Here is a 19,025-nt window from a genome sequence, read left to right as displayed (position 1 = left end):
AAGACTGTAGAGGAAATTGTAGATTGCATATTGTACTGGGCAAGTAATAGCTCAATAAAGGATAGCTGCTATGCTATTATTAAACAATGGTACCCAGATCTTAAAAGTAGGATTTATAGTATAACCTTTGGTAGTTTATTTTTTCTTCAGAGAGATTATTTTAATCTCCCAAAGTTGGAGGCCAAAAAATTAAGTGCAAAGAATAAAAATGTTGTGGGTTTTTAAAAATGTCTTTCTTTCTGATAATGACATTTTTGGAAGAGATACCACTACCTAAAACTACTTTTGTTTTTTTAAGAAGCTAAGATCAAGACCAGGCACAGTGGCTTACATCTGTAATCCCAGCACTCTGGGAGGCTAAGGCAGGAGGATTGATTGAGGCCAGGAATTTGAAAAGAGCCTGGGCAATATAGTGAGACCCTGTCTCTACAAAAAATTAAGAAATAAAAAAATTAGCTGGACATGGTGGCATGCACTTGTTTCCTCAGCTACTTGGGAGGCTGAGGGAGGATCCTTTGAGCCCAGGAGGTTGAGCCTGCAGGGAGCTATGATCATGCCACTGGACTCCAGACTGGGTAACACAGTAAGACTCTGTCTCTTAGAAAAAAAAAATGAAGGGCAGGGCGTGGTGGCTTATGTCTGTAATTCTAGCACTTTGAGAGGCTGAGGCGAATGGATCACTTGAGGTCAGGCATTCGAGACCAGCCTGGTCAACATGGCAAAACCCCATCTCTGCTAAAAATACAAACAAACAAACAAAAAATTAGCCAGGCGTGATGGTGGGTGTCTGTATTCCCAGCTAATTGGGAGGCTGAGGCAGGAGAATCACTTGAACCTGGGAGTGGAAGTTGCAGTGAGCCAAGATCACGCCACTGCACTCCAGCCTGAGTGACAGACTGAGACTCTATTTCTAAAAAGAAGAAGAGGAAGAAGAAGAAGAAGGAGAAGGAGGAGGAGGAGGAGGAAAGGAAGGAAGGAAGGAAGGAAGGAAGGAAGGAAGGAAGGAAGGAAGGAAGGAAGGAAGGAAGGAAGAAAGGAAGGAGAAGGAAGAAGGAAGAAGGAAGAAGGAAGAAGGAAGAAGGAAGAAAGAAGAAAGAAGGAAGAAGGAGAAACATCTCACAATAAGAATTCTAAAATGACATGCCATTCAGATCAGGAGAAAACACAGGGTTTCTAGAAATGAAAAGATATATGTTAATTTTGAATCAATACATGGAATATTTTATGGAAACATTAAGAAAGACATCTAGTTAGAATATGCTCAAATGGTAATTTTTAAGTTAAAAGACTTGAGTACTTGTAGTGTACCATATATTGTACTAAGCATCTTACATGATTTTTTTTTATATTGACTACATTTGATCTTCAAAACAGTCCTATGAGGTAGATCAGCTTTTACTGAGGTTGAGGAGAAACAGAGAATACTGCTGTGTATGTAGCCTATGAGCTGTTGTCTCTATTATCCTTTTAACTTCTCTAACTTCTCTTCACTGTTGATGCCTGTAGTTCATTTCACTGACTTCCTCTCAAGAAATCACAGCCTCAGATTCTCATGACCTTCCTTTATTTCAACTCTCTTCCCATGGAAAGTTCATTGTTTTCTTCCTTGCTCACTGGAAGGCTACAGTGAGCTATGATCATGCCAGTGGATTCCAGACTGGGCAACACAGCAAGACTCTGTCTCTTAGAAAAAAAAAAAAAAATGAAGGGCCGGGCATGGTGGCTCATGTCTGTAATCTTAGCACTTTGAGAGGCTGAGGTGAGCTCCTCCAATCTGAGCTTGTCTCTGTTACCTGTTAGTTTCCATGTCCTGGAAATTCTTCCTCATTTGTGCTGTATGTTTACCCGGAGCTTACTCCCTTCCGCTGAACCACTTCTTCTGTAACCATGTCCCTCTGGGGTCTACAATATTGCCAGACATTTTGTTGTGTACTTAATAAAGATGATGCAAAGACTGCATTTCTCAGTAGTGTCATTTTAAAAGACTGACTGTGGAAGAAAATGGGTCAAGATAACTTCCCTGCAGTTCTCCTATCATTACCATCAAAGATCAATTTCCAGAATCAGAATTTGAGTCTATTCAGTCACATGGCTTCACTGATTCCCTCTATAAAGTTTTATTGAACAAATTATTTTTTTTAAATATTCAAAAATGCAAAAAATATCTTCATTTAAAAAACATAAACTTCTATTATTGATATTTTCCAAGACTTTGTTTTAAAGTGATGCTGAGAATCACCTTTATGGATAATTCTTGTTTCTTGGGGGAGAACCATTAAAACTAGTTGACCAAAGGAACTAATTTTAAGAGGAAATTCCACAATGGTCTGTTTTCATACTTCAAAGAATAATACATATTATTGGTATCCATATATCTTTCCTCACATCTTCCAAACTGCTGCCAGATTTGAATTTCTTAAAAATCTCTCACTGCCAACATGTTGCTGGTGTTGAAATACAATCCATGTCTCTCACAGCTTCGACAAACATATTTAACACATTTATGCATACATTAGTTAGTGTAAACATGACTCACTTAAGTATAAAAGGATTTTTAGAATTTTAAAATTTCACCACCATGTCATTCCACGGAAACTACCTTGGGGCTACTATGAAGAAGTTTCAAACATCTCTCACATAAAACATCATTATACATTAGTATAAACTCCATTCAGTCAAGAAGAATGGCATACTGACTGGAGGCAGCTCTATAAATCGCATGCCATTTTAATTAAATTCATTTAAAATGCTGTGTCTCTCGGTAGATTTGAGGGCAGATAGAACCACTTAACAATAGCCAAGATCTAATCCAGTGTGTCAGAACTAGTAATAATAAAAATGCAATTTCTCACACAGGGACACATCCAAAAAGTTCACGAATGAGCAATTGTGAGGTCTTTTTTAAAAGTAATATTTTTAAATTATTGCAAGATGTTACCAGCCTCAAACCATGGTTGCAATTTCTAATTCCAATGAGTTGATAAAAGGTGCTATTAATAAAACGGCACATTTTGGGCAGCTGACATAACTAATTGATCAAGTAATTTGAGTAAAAATACAAGATTTCACTAGGAAACCCGGACAGGGATGAAATCACTCAATTTTCCAAAAGCCAGAAGGCCTTGAAAAAAGAGGAGACCACAGAACACTTTTATGCCTAACCAAAACCAAATAAAATGATCCCAACGTACAAATAGGCTTCAGATGATATAATGTGACGAGAGATTTCAACTATGTAGGCAACCTTTCATTTTCTTACCCAAATATGCCAAGCCAAGGATTACCTAAATAGATGAGGGGAGAGTCCTATTTCCTCAGTGTGTTGTCTCTGTAAGGGTGGAAAGGAAAACTTTTTCCACCTCTTCAAATTTCGCTGTACCTCACTAATGTTCAATATAACATTTGGATCTCAAGATCTGGGTTAAATTTAAACAAAGTAAGAGAAAATCGTCCCAGATGAACATGAATTTACCTAGGCTGACACTTCTAGTAATGATTACTGGAAGATGTGTCACTGCCAGCCCACCCAAGGATCTCTACAGCAGCCCAAATCACTACTTACTCAGAGCACCTGAAGATGATGGGGACATTAGTTCTGCTGGATGACTGCTGAGGCTACCACTGTGAATGAACTATGGATAGAGGGAAACTGATGCTCAAACTTTCTCTCTAGGACTTTAAGAAATATGGTGTATCTCTTTGACCTCTTCTGGAGAAAATAGACACCTCCCAAAGCTCAACATCACTAAGAAATACCCAGTTTCGGCAAGAACATTGTCTTGATCTACTTTACGAGGGGAAAATTGGTATCCATATAACTTTTCTCAGTCCTTCAGCAGCAAAACAATACCTATTACTGAAATAATAGTCCAAAGAAAAGTGTTTTTTGCAACCATTTTGTCATTTTATCTTCACAATATCCTCTTGACAAAAAGGTTGACAGGAGATGCGAAATTTATGATCCTAAACAAAAGAAAATGGAATGAAGATGGTTTTGGAAATAGAGAACATACTGGAGGAAATAGGAAAGGAAGGAAATTTTAAATGGTTCTGCTGAAGATGAAAACATTCATATGAATATGGTGTCCTCACCCAGAGCATATATCAAACAAATGGGAGTTATGAGGGTAGCAATGTGCAATGCAAATCCCACCCCTGTAAACAGTTAATAAATTATAAACTCATACACATTTAACTATATTTTCTTTCTTACCTTGGAACTAATATTATCCAGAGAACTATTAGATGCATGACCATATGCCTGACCCAAACTGCTTACTTAATCAAGAAATGTGAATGGGCTGCCAGGGGCTGCCATATGACACTAGAGAATAATCAGGTAGAGGGAATCAAAGGTTATTCTCACTTGCTTTGAGCCATCGGTTCAATCTTATTCCCCATTACCAGAAAAATAATTAGCCTGAGTCTCCAGTATGCCACACTCATGATGAAAATGAACACTTGCTCTATTGATCACAGGAAAACAAATGCCACACTACAAGTTTTGAGCTATTGAAAGAGATCATTTGTTCCCGAATAGTCCAAGAACTACCTTCCTTTAGGCAAATGAAAGGTTTTCAGTCTGATATATCTTACTGCAACAAAATCGTCTGAAGTTCTCGCTCTGTCGCCCAGGCTGGAGTACAGTGGTGCCATCTCAGCTCACTGCAAGCTCCACCTCCCAGGTTCATGCCATTCCCCTGCCTCAGCCTCCTGAGTAGCTGGGACCATGCCTGGCTAATTTTTTGTATTTTTTTTAGTAGAGACAGGGCTTCACCATGTTAGCCAGGATGGTCTCAATCTCCTGGTCTCATGATCTGCCCACCTTTATTTCATGCTATGGCTCTATGGTAACAGAGATCAGGTTTTACTTTTTTTGTTTTCTTTTTCCTTGTCAAATAAGTCATCAAGTATAGCAAGCCTCCTGGCTCTCTTCCCTCACAAACCTACACAGTTAGTACCTTCACACACAGGCTCAGCATTGACACACATTCATAGAGAATTAAAAGGACTTCAGGGCTCAGCATCAAGGTGACTTTATTGCTGCTTCCACACTGACCCTGTAATCAATCCACTTCTACAAATGGGCTCTTTCCTTGTCCCTAGAATATAACCCTCTCCCCTCTGCCTAAGTTACTCTTTCTTGTATAATTACCTATGGTCATTAATATTATCTTCAGTACTTTGATTTCTTCAGAACTGACATCTTGACATAATTTTCCTTCTACTGTTTGAGATTCTTAAGAGGATCAAATAAATAGCATCCAAGTGAGAAATAAGAGAAAGATAAAAAATAGAAGGAGGCCAAAATAACACTTTCATTGTTGATAAAGAACAAGTGAAAATGCAGGTTATGGGAGGCTGAGGTGGGCAGATCACGAGGATCAGGAGTTTGAGACCAGCCTGGCCAATATGGTGAAACCCTACCTCTACTAAAAATACAAAAATTAGCTGGGCACAGTGGTGTGCGCCTGTAATCGGGAGGCTGAGGCAAGAGAATCGTTTGAGCCCAGGAGGCGGAGGTTGCATTGAGCAGAGATCGCATCACTGCACTCCAACCTGGATGACAGAGCAAGACTCTGTCTCAGAAAGAAAGAAAAGAAAAGGGAAAAAATAGAAAAGGAAAGAAAAGAGAAAAGAAAGAAAAAGAAAGAAAGAGGGAGGGAGGGAGGGAAAGAAAAAAAAAGAAAGAAAGAAAGAAAGAGAGAGAGAGAGAAAGAGAGAAAGAAAGAAAGGAAAGAAAGAAAAGAAAGAAAGACAGAAAGAAAGAGAAAGAAAGAAAGAAAGAAAGAAAGAAAGAAAGAAAGAAAGAAAGAAAGAAAGAAAGAAAGAAAGAAAGAAAGAAAGAAAGAAAGAAAGAAAGAAAATGCAGGTTATGAAGAAAGCCAAATGGATCTGCTAATTGACTTCCTGAAATAGGCAGATTTACCCACTCTCTCACAGGTAAGGCTGGACTTGACAGGCATCCCCTCTTGCAGGTGACTTGAGTATGACTCATGGCACAGAGGAGAAGAGAGTAACTTATAACCCCTACAGGTATGCTGGCTCCCCCAGGAAAAAAACTGGAGGTGGCCTGAAATTGCCCAGGTCATTTTGCAAACCTACCAATTGGATAAATCATTTCACCTCCTCTGGGGATGGAGTCTGCAGGGTAGAGTGGAGTGGTAAAGGGGTGGCAAGAAGCTAAGAGTATTCCACGAATGGACTTCACATTGGAAGAAACATCAGATGTGGACAGGAAGTGTGTTCAGTTGGTGGAATTCTCTCTTACTATGTGGGAAGACTGGGTTAGATTTCCAGGCAATGTACCAAGGTGTTGGGGTTTTGAAATAGTACCACTTTTTCCTGTCCAAGCTCTGAATTAATTGAAAAATAAGAACAGAAATAAAACAAATAAAGGCCAAACTATCATCATTACTAGTAATAAGGAATAGGTTGACAATTATGTTACTGTGAAAGTAAAACTGGACTTACTACTTCTTCCCTCCAGATTCTAGAGCTTGGAATAGCTCCTATATGGCAGAGCAAACACTTACCTCTAACTGGTCTGGGGAGAAGGTTAGTACAAAGAGACCAAATTCTTCATTCTTAGAACCATTGATAAGTTAGTTACATCCAATCAAAAAATGTTGGACAATTACCTTCCTACAATTATCTCTCTATTAGAAGGAGAAAAGAAAGGCATATAAGTTAGAAGTTGGAGGGAAGCTTACTCTTTCTGGATACCAGAAAAGGGGAAGTAGGCATTCCTCTCTTAATGTACCCCCCATGAAGCCTAGGTCATATGGTTGAATTTCTAATACCTTCAACTAGATATGCAAGATTTTGACCCTTAACTGTCTAAAATGTATGGAGGCCACACAGAGCTCTTCTGCCCTCATTTCCATGTCTTTGACTAGTTATTTGTTAATGACTTTCTTTCTTGCTTTATGCCACGAGAGCTAAGCACGACTCTCTTTTTACTGTTTGATCATTTTATCACTTACTTTCCTTTTGCTGATCCTCTCCCCATAATTACTTCTTCATTTCCCTACTATCACCAAAATATAAGACTCTTTTTCATGTAAGAGTTTTAATTCTAGTTACTATAGACTATAGAATTTCAGCAAAAAAAAAAAAAGAACAATGGAGAATTTCTGTAAATAACAAAGTGCTCCCACTCACCTTCTTTGTGCTGTTATTAGAAAATATATTACTTTTCTATAGGTTATAGGCCAAATAATACAATTATAAGTATAGTATTTTATATCACTGCTATTTAAATAAGGAAAAGAAAAAAGAAAGATGTATGTATACTGTCTTTTATAGTTACTTGTGCTCTTTGTTTTTCCCTATAGATTTGAATTCCTGCCTGGGGTCAGTCACTTTCAGTCTGAATAACTTTCTTTATATGTCTTGTAAGGTGGGTCTGTGGCTACGAATTTCTCAAAGAAGTGAATGTCTTTATTTTGCCTTCATTTCTGAAAGATAGCTTTGCTAGGTAATGATTCTTGATTGATAGTTGTGATTTTTTCTTTTTTTCTTTGAGTCCTAGGAATACACCACACCACTGTCTTCTAGTCATCATTATTTCTGATGAGAAGTCTGCAGTTTATCTTATTGGGGTTCCCTTGTAAGTGGAAATTCATTTTCTCTTGCTGCTTTCAGGATATTTTCCTTCTCTTTGGGTTTCAGCATTTGTACTATGCTGTGTCTGTGGAACTCTTTGCTTTAATCTTACTTGGAGTTTAGAGCCTGTTAGGTTTAAGTTTTTCATCAAGTTTGAGAAATTTTATTCCATTATTTATTTGAATATTTTCTACTCCTTTTTCTTTGATCTATCCTTCTGGCATTCCTGTTACATGTAGGCTGATTTGCTTAATGGTATCCCACATTTCACTGAGGATCTCTTAGTTTTTCTTCATTGTTTATCCTTTCTCATCTTCAGACTGCATACTACCTATCAATCTATGTTGAAGTTTGCTAACTCTTTCCTTCTATTAGTTCAATGTTTGTTTATGTGCCTTTAATGCATTTTTCACTTCAGTTTTTGTACTGAACTCTAGAATTTACATTTGGTTCTTTTATTTCAAACAAATTTCTAGCTCTATTTGGTGAAATATAGTAATCATACTTTCATTTACTTCATTAAGTATGGTTTCTTTTAGTTCTTTGAAAAAACACATACACACATACACAACTTTGAAGTCTTTGTTAAATCCATCTTGTTGCTCTCACAGGCAGTTTATGTTGCCTGCATCCCTGCCTGTGTAGGAGTCAGACTTTCTGGTTTCTTTGTATGCCTCATATATATATATATATATATATATATATATATATATATATATATATATATTTTTTTTTTTTTTTTCTTTTTTAAGAAATTGACTTTGATAATATATTGTAGCACTGGATACCACTCCCCCCAACCCCCAGGTTTGTTATTGTTATTTGCTTGCTTATTTGTTTAGTAATTGGTTGGGCTATTTTGCTGAAGTCTGTTCTCCCTTGTCCTCCCGTAGTGTGAATCCTCTCATACCGATCCTGGAAGGGCACAGCCTTGGGCATGTGCATAGTTATTATGCGGTAACAGGTTTTTGTAGTCCATTTAGCAGTTCCTTTCTGTGATCACGTCAACTGTTCAGTTTCACTAATTCACTGCCATTGAGTTCCATAATTGTTGCTCTATCGTTTTCAACACTGCCCTGGGGCACAAATTACTCCACAGGTTGAAATAAGCCTGAATTTAATTTACAGTTTTTGAGACCAGTTTTTGAGATGTGTTGTGATCCCAGAAGGGTTCTTCTTAGCTGTCTGTTTTCCTGGTTCTGTCTGGTAAACTAGCTATGTTTCAGCTTATCTACACATTTAGCACACCTACCAGTCTTTTCTTAATTGCTTTACACCATTACCTTGATTGTTTTACACCATTACCTTGATTGTTTTGTGGATGCCCTTAGGCTTGAACATTGAAAATAATGTTAGCTCTTTTGAGAAGAGATTCTGAGCTCTCTGATTTGGACCTGCCTCTCTCCCTGGTCAAAATCTCTGCACCAAGATTCTGGAGCTGGGGGAGGGGACAATGGCACATTTCTTTCTGAGTGACACTTTTGCTTTAGCAGCTGGGTGTGTGGGAGAGTGGAGTGCTGCTATTGCTTCTGGTCTACTTAGCTTGCTTTTCCCACCATGAAACCTCTGCTTTACACATGAACCATGGTGAAGACAACTGGGATCCCATGTTCTCAGCATGTTGAACCCAAGGTAAAATCTCCATCCCTCAAGTCCGTGTTGGGCTGAAAAAGGGAGTCCCTACCTTGTATTCACACTTGCCTGGAACTTATCTCCTGAAACAAGTAGCTGGGGCTAATGTCTTGCCTCTTCCAGGAAGACACAGTAGCTCTCCAACTGGGAGCTGGCAGGAGAGGTAGCCCTGTGTTCTCTGCTGCATCCACCTGAAGTAGAGTTTCCTTAAAGCTGAATTGGGGGCAAGGAGGGAGTGGAGTATGATTCAAATACCATAGAATCTTCCTGTTTTTACCAAGTTGTTATTAGTTTTATCATATAAATGTCTTCCTTCCTTCCTTCCTTCCTTCCTTCCTTCCTTCCTTCCTTCCTTCCTTTTTTCCTTCCCTCCCTCCCTCCCTCCCTCCCTCCCTCCCTCCCTCCCTCCTTCCTTCCTTCCTTCCTTCCTTCCTTCCTTCCTTCCTTCCTTCCTTCTTTCCTTCCTTTCTTTCCTTGCTGTATGCTATTAGGACTGCTCCCAGATATTTTAAATAGTTGTGCGGTTTTTGTTGTTGTTGTTGTTTATCATTTTTACCAGTTTTACTGGGAAGCAGATTCATGGAGCATCTCACATGGGTTTGCTATGCCTTGTAATATTATTTAGTTCTGCTATTTCTTGACTGTGTCATTGATTATGAGAGGTGGGCAAAAACAATTTTGGTGTGTAGTGGGGCTTGTATTTGAAAATTATTAATATGCTTTTCTGTTTGTCTTTGTGAATGTAATGATATTCACCCTAGTGTACCTAGGGCATTTATTTGCCAGTAGAGAGATTAGAATTTGATATAGAAGAATGAAAATAAAACAGCTAAAGTAAAACTCAGCTTCCATCTCAAAAAATTGAATTTTGTAATCCCACTGTAGTTTGAGAGCCAAGTTTAATTGAGGGAGAAAGGATATTCCAGTTTTTTTCCTTACCATTTAAAATATAAATGACTACCAAGATCACTCCTTCTGTCCAGAACAGTAAAACCTTGAGACTCTGTGGTAGAATGAAGATATAAATTGAAAGACGTTAAACAGGGAATTTATTTCCAGATACGAGCATTTTGGAAGAAGAAGAGACAAAGTTTCAGATATATCTAGATTTTCACTTTCTGGGGGAAGCATTAGGAGAGGTGGAGTGTTAAACTAAGAAGAGGAATGAGCACAGGGTTTTTGAACCACACTCCTTTTTTTTGGGAATCTGAAAGGAGACCATCATGCAGTAGATCTTATTCACCACAGGCATCTGAGCCTCCCTGGGGGTGACTGGCATGATAAGACTAAGAGAAGAACAGTTGAGGACCTCCCTTAAATATTCTGAGGCATGGGCAATAAAGTGAGAGTCAGTATGCCAAGAGATCTGCTGTGGTGGATAAAGGCATGGCATGGGCTGAAGGTAGACCTCTAGGATGGAGAAAGGACAAGGCATTGACTCAAGGTCTGGAGACACTGACAGCTGAGAGGAGACTAAGTCATCAAAAGAGAGATAGCCAATGCTCCCTAGGAACATTGCCACACTAAGCCAAAAGAACAAATCACAAGTTCACCAGCTACACACTCTAGCACAGGGTGCCAGTGCCCAGATGGACAAAGGACATCATGCCAGAGAGCAACAGATGTCAGCCAGCATGCTGCCAGGGACTAGCACAAGGCCAGAGTCCCTCATCCTCCCTATCTCCACCAAGGCCATTAGATCATGTAAACCTCATCTTTTTTCCTTCTACAATTGGTCATGATCTCAGAGAGAGATGCAGATGAGAGGGGGACACTGAGTTTGGGCATTTCTACCCAAGATTAATGGAACATACTAACATGGACTGTTTAAAAGAAGAGAGTGAATTAAAGTTGTTTATTTTGTATATTTTCTCCATGTCAACTAGTAGTATTATAAATGGCTGCAGATAAAATAAAGGAACTGCATTCTCTCTGCACCTCTGATTTATAAGGTGAGTAAATTCTAGCAATGCTACAAGTGTAATAATGTATATGAGTGTGCTGAACACATAATAAATATTATTTTTCTCTTTACCTCCCTTTTTTTTTCTTTTCCTTACACCAAAGTGGGCATTTTTCCAATATACATTCTTGGCCACTTAGCATCCAAACACCCATTGTTTTAAAAGGAAGGATATAAGAAAAGATCAAAGTTGAGTCATAGCATCCCCAAACATTATGGGAAGCTGAACTGGGGCAGTTATTTCTCTGCCTTGTCCCTCACAGCTAACACAGGGGCATGTAACCCAGGCCTAGCTAATGGACTTCCTTGAGGGAGTACTGTCAAGAGGCAGAGAGAGTTAGAGATTTCCAAGGCAGCAGTGACTACAGAGTTTAAATCATGAGCCTAACAGAGAGTATCCAGTGACAGGAAGTCAGGAGGCTCAGGTCTTCTAACCAGGAAGGTTCAGTGGTGTGATCTTGCTGTGTTAGCTGCTGTCTTAGTCTGCTTGGGCTGCCATAACAAATAGCATAAACTGGGTGGCTTAAACAAGGACAATTTATTTTCTCATAGTTCTGGAAGCTGGGAAGTCCAAGATCAAGGTGCCAGCCAGTTCAGTTTCTGGTGAAAGCTCTCTTTCTGGCTCGCAGACAGCTGCCTTCTTGCTGTGTCCTCACATAGCCTCTCTTCAGTGAATGCAAACACAGGGAGAAAGATCTCTCTCTGGTTCTCTTCCTTTTCTAATAAGGCCACCAATTAGAGATCCCTACCCTTATGACTTCATTTAACGTTAATTACCTCCTAAAAGCCCTTTTCCAAATATAGTCATATTAGGGGTTAAGCCTTCAATATACGAATTGTGGGGATACACAATCCAGTCCATAGCAGCTACCTAATTTACTTTTTATTTCAAACCTAATGCTCTGGCTTTTTTTTTTTTTTTTGGTCAATTCTATTAAGTATCTCATATCTTCTCAATGAACCTTTTTTTCTGTTTAAATTTAATTAGAGTTAGTTTCTATTGTCAGCAACCACAAACTCAGTCTGGTACAGAAACTACCATCACAAGACAGTCACATGGGAAGCTGATGTTGGTTATCTGCCCTGGCTGATGCTAAAGGAAGTGAAAATTCAGTAAGAGTTCAGGAATGGGAATCTGTCAACTGTAACAAATAGCTACATAATTTTTCTTCTATGGTGATCTTTAATCAAGTGTCCATTGAAAAGAAGGACTTAGGGGATCAAATTTTCATTGCTATTGAATAGTGTAAATGGCATGAAGAATTTAAAGACACTAGGGTGAGGTGGATACTTCTAACGGGACTGGACAGCTTCAAGAAATAGATGGCAGGCTCAAGTCTCTATATTTTAGCTCTAGGCATAGACCCACAGACTTTCTGTGCTTGTGATAAGTGTCTACAGAAATGTCAAAGTCAAAAGCAAAGTTTAAATTCTGTGGGTTTCTGAATAAGGTCTGTGGAATTGCTAGTGTCACCAGGTGACCTATGTGAAAGTGAGAGCAATGATCAGGAAATAATGGGAAATTGAATGTAGGTAAGAATACGGAGGCCTGGGAGTACCTCCAAACCATATTCTACACTAAGCCTTGCTTGACAGCCAAATACCTAGCTCCTTTCTCTTTGCATCTTCATCATCCTACATCAGGGCTGAGCCAGTTCTGTATCTGTAGCCCTTGACAATCTCACCTTCAACATGGAGCATCATGTCAGCAGAACCTGGAGAGGCAGCTGTAGCTGGTACCTATAAGACCTAGTTAAGACATTATGTAGGCCAGAGGATGGAGGAAAAAATCTTTGAAAATATAAGGATCCACTACCTTAAGAAAGTCTGTATTGGTCTAGTCATCTGATAAACTCCAAAGTATATGGGAATACCTCAATTCTCTAACATTAAGAGTCAAAATGCCTAGTGAGTCATTCTGGGTTTTGCAGGCAACATGTTCAACATTTGCGTGTACTTATTCAATCCATTTACCCAGTGGTTCGAAAGTTTTTACTCTCAAATGGCTATACTACTTGGAAATTATGGTCCAGCTGACCCAATGGTGCCCCAAGAGTCTATGGGAAATCAAACAAATGTCCCTAAGAGGTGAGTCACAGAAGGGGTGCTTGGATTTTAGAATAATAATGTGGCCTCTTTATTGCATTACTACTCTTCTTTTGAGAGAGATGTCTTGGTTTGCTACTGGGCCTGAGTAGAGATTAAACCTTGACCACAAGATACCAGGTGACTATCAAAACAAACTATGCATTATGCACCAGGTTGTGGAAATTTCCTCCTCCTTCCTCCAGTGCGACTTGCATCTTTCCAGCAGATTAAGAAATTTTCATTCCCCCAGGGGGACCATAGTGAATTGGTGTTTCTAGAGACGTCTGGCATTATCTTTGTCATTCAACAGCATTTCTTGGGTATTTATGATAAGCCGGTCATTTACTCTCTATAATAAAGATGCAAAAGACTGGCTCCCTAAGCTCAGGACCTCATGGTCAGTACAGAAATGGGTTCATAATAGGCAACGCAGAGGTAGCCTTGGAGGGGACCATAATTTCTTTTTCCTTTCTTGCTACTTGGGAATAAAATTATGTGTTTAAAACATATTGGGGCAAAGGTATCCTTCTCCAAGTCAGTGCTGCCCATTCTCGGCCTTCTTTCCTTGCAGAGAAGGAAGGTCTAACCTTGTTGAAAGAACAGTATTCATGGAGACTTAATACTTATATCTTGCTTGTTTATATCACACTCTGGAGTGTTTCTCATAACAGATCATTATGATCAAAAATTGATAGCCACTATGATGAGAACGTTCATTGCAGTGCAGAGCAGAGAAAGAATACTTAAGCTTGGGCAAATCCAAAGTACCTTCCCCTTCATTTTCAAAAGTAAAATGGGAATGTGTAAAAACTTGAATGCACTAGAATCCATTAGAGGCAGAACAAATCAATGCTCTGAGATCATTAGTTTGAATATCATTAAACTGCTCACAGTTAAACAATGACAAAAAATAATCAGCATGCCTTCCTACATTATGGGCAACAGCAAGCCAAAGTGGATGTTATATATGCCACAGTTTCAAATGTTAGCCACCCAAGAGCCTCATTGTGTCATAAAATTCAGTAGTTGTTTTCTGCCACTGAAAGGCGCAGTTGTCATGAAAACATTGCCACAGCTCAAACCCCACAGTGGAGCCAGCCCACATCTGCCGCATGGTAGAACCTCACTGCCAAGTGTCCACTGGTCCGTGCAGCTCTCCTGCCAACCACCTCCCCACAGCAGGTGAAAGTGAGCACCAGCACCCTAGATGGTCAGGCAGCCGGGTGACTGCTGGCAGCCAAGGGTCAAGGCATCATTGCCTGTGGGGAGGGGCAGTTTGCTGAACCCAAATTGAAAGGTTTTTCTGTCCAAATCCATCCGGGATTGCTTAAATGTCAAGAACTACGGTAGCTAGCTTTGGGTTCTGTATTGTGGAATCTGAACCATCTAAATGCCCTTTACCACAAAAAAGCTTGATGGATCTTGTGAACAAAACAGAAAGAACTTCTGCCAATGGCTGAGAAATAAATTCCTCCTTTCCTGCTGCTTGGACCACAGCATAATGAGGGCTCCCAAGCTCTCCTTGCAGTAATAAAACGGAATGTACAGCCTTTTCCTTTTGATGTGTTCCAGTTTAAAACGTTAGAGCTGATGCCTTTTCATCCTTAATTTATCTTCCCTTGTAAATATTTCTTTACCACTTCCAATATCTTAAGTACACATTTTAAAAAATAATTCACTCCTTCTCCTATTTCAGTTGTATAACTTTATGCTATGGGTCAAGTTTTGGGCTAAATAAACATGCCTCCAGCTACAGCTCTGCAAATACCTCTGGCAGCAAATTAAGTCAAACAAATGTTTTGGTTGGGTGGTGAGGATGTTTTTTAACGATCTTCCTGTTCTTGTCTGGAGGCCCAAGGATAGACTAGGTGAACTCTCACAGGCTTTTCTAATTTTGTATTTTCTTTTTCTTTTCTTTCTTTTCCCCCCAACTTTGTATTTTCAGCCACGTTAATATACAGGTCTCATTTGTTGGGATGCTTGGTTTAAAAGCTGACCACCAGAGGGTGCTACTTGTTTGCTTCTAAAATTCATTTCACTGGGGCTTGAAAAATGGAGGCCCTGCTACAAAAGAATTGTCCCCACAACAGTTTGTATAGGAAAGATTTTCAGAATGCCTGACGGCACCTTGGACTTCAAGGAATCTGATTCACTTTGCTTTTAGCATTATTTATTTAGAACCAAAACTGAAAACCTGTAGCTTGCACAAACAAAAGTGATTTTTATATTTCTTGTAAATCACCAGGTGGGGAATGCTAATCATTTTTGTATTTCATGGCTTTTGTCCATATTTACTACATAACAACAAGGAACCCAGAATTCCAACATCCTCTTCACCACACCGAAAAATAAAATAACATAAAGTAAAAAGAGGATTTGTTTTGCTATAACAACGTTAGCCTCTAACAATGAAACCTTCACTTATCCTGTTTTCAGAATACACATCTCCCTCTTCTGCTTTTGCATAATCTTGCTCTGATAAAGTTTTGAATTCTAGGAGGTATTTATCAACTTCGACTTCTCTTATGAGTGTATTTTTATGATTCTCTGATATCCATATGTGACTTTTTCACTTGATATTTTCTGGCATACACAAAGAAGTTATGGGGTTCAATTTCCATTCACCTCAATGGAAGTTTGCACGGGAAAATACTTTTAAATTGTGGTCAGAAACTCTCGTGTGTTGTCACCTCAATTGGCAAACCAAATCAGTGGTCAGCAAAGGTTTTCTGTAAAGGGCCAGGTTATAGTAAAGATTTTAGGCTTTTTGAGCCATAAGGTCTCTTTCACAACCTCTCAGCCCTGCCACTGCAGCAATAAAGTAACCACAGATGTCAATGGTTGGATGTGGCTGTATTCTAATAGCACCTTATTTCTGGGAACAGGTGGTGGGCTATAGTTTGCTAACCCATGCAAATGATGAATCTTAATGTATGCTTAAGATTCTTAAGGTATGCTTAATGTATTCTTATTGATAAAATTCAGCACTATTTCTATAATATTGTTCTTTGATGATTTTTGTTCTCCTTACATGATTTCGATGTAGTGAGATAAACCTCTTTAGTTTATCTAATTTAAAGTTGCCAGGTCACTTGGAAGAGTATCATTGAGTTCCCTCTCCATAGCTTTCAAACTCAGAGGAGCCTTTGGCTTTCAGTGTTATCAGTTTGTATCCTATGAAGAGTTCTTATTGTAAGAGGAAATCAATAAGGAAGATGTTACTTCCTGGCGATTTCTCCAGAGATAATAAGGAAAGTAAGCCGAAGACATAGTTTACCTTCAGACTGATGTGTGGCAAGAGGAGTCTGGGTCTCCTTTGAGTAGGATACTACTTCCCTTGGCAGGAAATCCACTTGGGTGACCTTTGACACGCCCAGTTTATGCAGTCTTCTTCTGTAAGTAACAAAGAATAAATGCTTAGAGAGGGGAGGCATTCCTTGCGGAAGAGCTATCAGTAATAAAAGCAAGCACTAAAACAAACAAACCACAAATACCCTCAGCTTCTGAGTGCAAGGGGCAGGATCATGAAGCAGAACTGGCTCTGGGCTGGAAGTCAGGACATGTGGGCTCTTGGCCCACGTTGGCCCTTATAGGCTGGGTGATGTCAGATAAGACCCTCAATTTTCCTATCTGTAAAGTCTTGGTCCAGCTTACATGAGACCTCTTCCATTCTAAGCATCCCAGATTCTGCTTGGTTAAAATTTATTGAGGGAACTGTCACTTGCAATACAGGATTCTAGTCTCTTAGGAAAGAAGGAGAAAAGGAAAGTAATGTTTCTTAAATCTGAAAACACAAAAAGAGAGGTGGGTTCCTTTGTGGTGTAACACATTCTCCATCATAGCAGTGAGGGGATTGTATTTAAAGGGTGAGTATAACGCTTCTCAATTCTGCAGAATAGGAACTAACACAGATCAGCATATGAATTTGCTTGAAAGACACACTGATAGAGCACAGAAGAGTGAAAGGGGGCACTGAGCTCAGAGTGAAAAAGCCTTAGCACAGCATTCCAGACCTAACTGTGACCATGTAAGGAACCATTTCTGAATATTTATGTAGCACTTGAAGGGTCTTCACGGGTCTTTAGATTCATTATGTTACATGCCTTTATGACACCTCTATGAAGTATGTGGATAGATGTCATAATCTCCATTTTACAGATGAGGATAGTGAGATTCCGTTAAGAGATGTGCCCAAGTATATACAACTTGTAAATTGTACAAGAAAGGTTACAAGTATTGGTCCATTGTTTTTCTATCAACTCAAACTCCTAACTAAGGTTCTTACTGGTGAGTTCTTGAGTTGCTGCAAAAATCGGAAGTGCCTCCTAAAACACCCAGGAAGCATCCAGTAGTGGGGGTATAATAGTATCACCTGGTGGTTAAATACATAACCCCTTTTTTTTACCAGCTGTGTGTCTCATCTTGAACAAGTCACTAATCTCTCTGTGCCTCTGCTTCCTCATCTGTAAAATGGAGACAGAGGTACTTTCTAATATGATTGTTATGGGTAATGTCTATGTACCACATACACATAATGCATATGCCACATATATATTATGTAGTCATATGTACATAATTTACAAACATATATATTTTAAAACAGCTTCTGGAACATTGTTTTTAGTATATAGTTATTATATTATTAGTATTAGACATATTCTACTATATTTCTAAAAATTTCCAGGCATGGAGTGTGTGCATCCCTGCGAGAGAAAAAGAAAAAAAGGCATACTACCCATTTAGCCAAAATCCTGCACTCCCTAGCTCTCTAGGAGCAACAGAAGAGTACTCTATGCATATTATTGTCCTTAATTGTTACTAGCGGATGGCACAGTCTTATTTCTTTTTCTTTAAATTATTATTAATAGGAATAAAGTGAGAGAATGCATGGCACAGTTAGGAATTTTCACATACAATTTCCCAAACACTGTAGGAAAACAAAAGTTCTTCTTGTCTATGAGTTACGAACACAATCTAAGATGTGCTCAAAGTAGGTGCAAGCAAATAAACAAACAAACACTGGTTAGAGGACAAGCCTCGCTGGCTGTCTCTGTGGTCTAAGTGACCGTGACTGCAGCCCAGGTTCCACGCGGGCCTGGACCACACGGGCCTGTTTCACCGGGAGCTCTGGGCCACAGAATGCAAGAGAGGCCAGACTGGGCCCAGGCTGAGCTTTGCACAAGTGACAAACCTTGCCCCCTTCTTACACAGAAATGGGGAAAGTACACACCACATATCAGAAACAAAATCACCAAATGAGGGAAAAGCCTCAAAGTTTCAAAGTAAGACATTCAAGGTATTATTTTAAAACCTCCTTGGGTCAGAAAAGAATGTTTTCCTGCCTGAAATGGGTCTTTCTTGAAACACCTAAAGAAGAAAACATGAAAAGACATCGCAGGACTGCTTGAGGCAAAGCCTCTCTGCTGCTTTCCGAGGCCCCAGTAGATCAGTGTTTATTATAAACAAGGAAGTGGAAAATAATCCACTTCAACTTGAGGTCACCCAAGCCCAGAGAGATCACCCTAAACCCTCAATGCCCTGGACACCTGCATGAGACCCAGGGAGCTCCAGCTCTGGTTAAATGGTTGCTACACCTACAGGCAGGGTTTCCAGGGCATCCTGCTAACATGATGTTAGCTGCAGCCCTATCTCGTTTGGGACCAGCAACAGGTGCTGGGCAACAGGAGGCTGATGTGTAATTTGATACTCCACCATGGCGGACTGAAACCAGCAG

General features: G+C 39.4%; 1 protein-coding gene across 6 annotated transcripts in view; it reads right to left on the bottom strand.

Moving 5' to 3' along the window:
- LOC105475542 (dynein cytoplasmic 1 intermediate chain 1) overlaps positions 1 to 19,025 on the bottom strand; it is a 319,181-nt gene that overhangs the window by 208,409 nt on the left and 91,747 nt on the right. For all 6 annotated transcript variants that reach the window (XM_011730892.3, XM_011730897.3, XM_011730894.3 and 3 more), the window contains one exon: positions 16,569 to 16,684. In XM_011730892.3, coding sequence (XP_011729194.1) covers positions 16,569 to 16,684 — 116 coding nt within the window. The remainder of the gene's footprint in view (positions 1 to 16,568; positions 16,685 to 19,025) is intronic.

This window comes from Macaca nemestrina, chromosome 4 (genome assembly GCF_043159975.1).
Source record: "Macaca nemestrina isolate mMacNem1 chromosome 4, mMacNem.hap1, whole genome shotgun sequence".
Classification (NCBI taxonomy): Eukaryota; Metazoa; Chordata; class Mammalia; order Primates; family Cercopithecidae; genus Macaca; species Macaca nemestrina.
The sequence above is the reverse complement of the archived record's forward strand: the minus strand, read 5'-3'. Positions and strand labels throughout refer to the sequence as shown.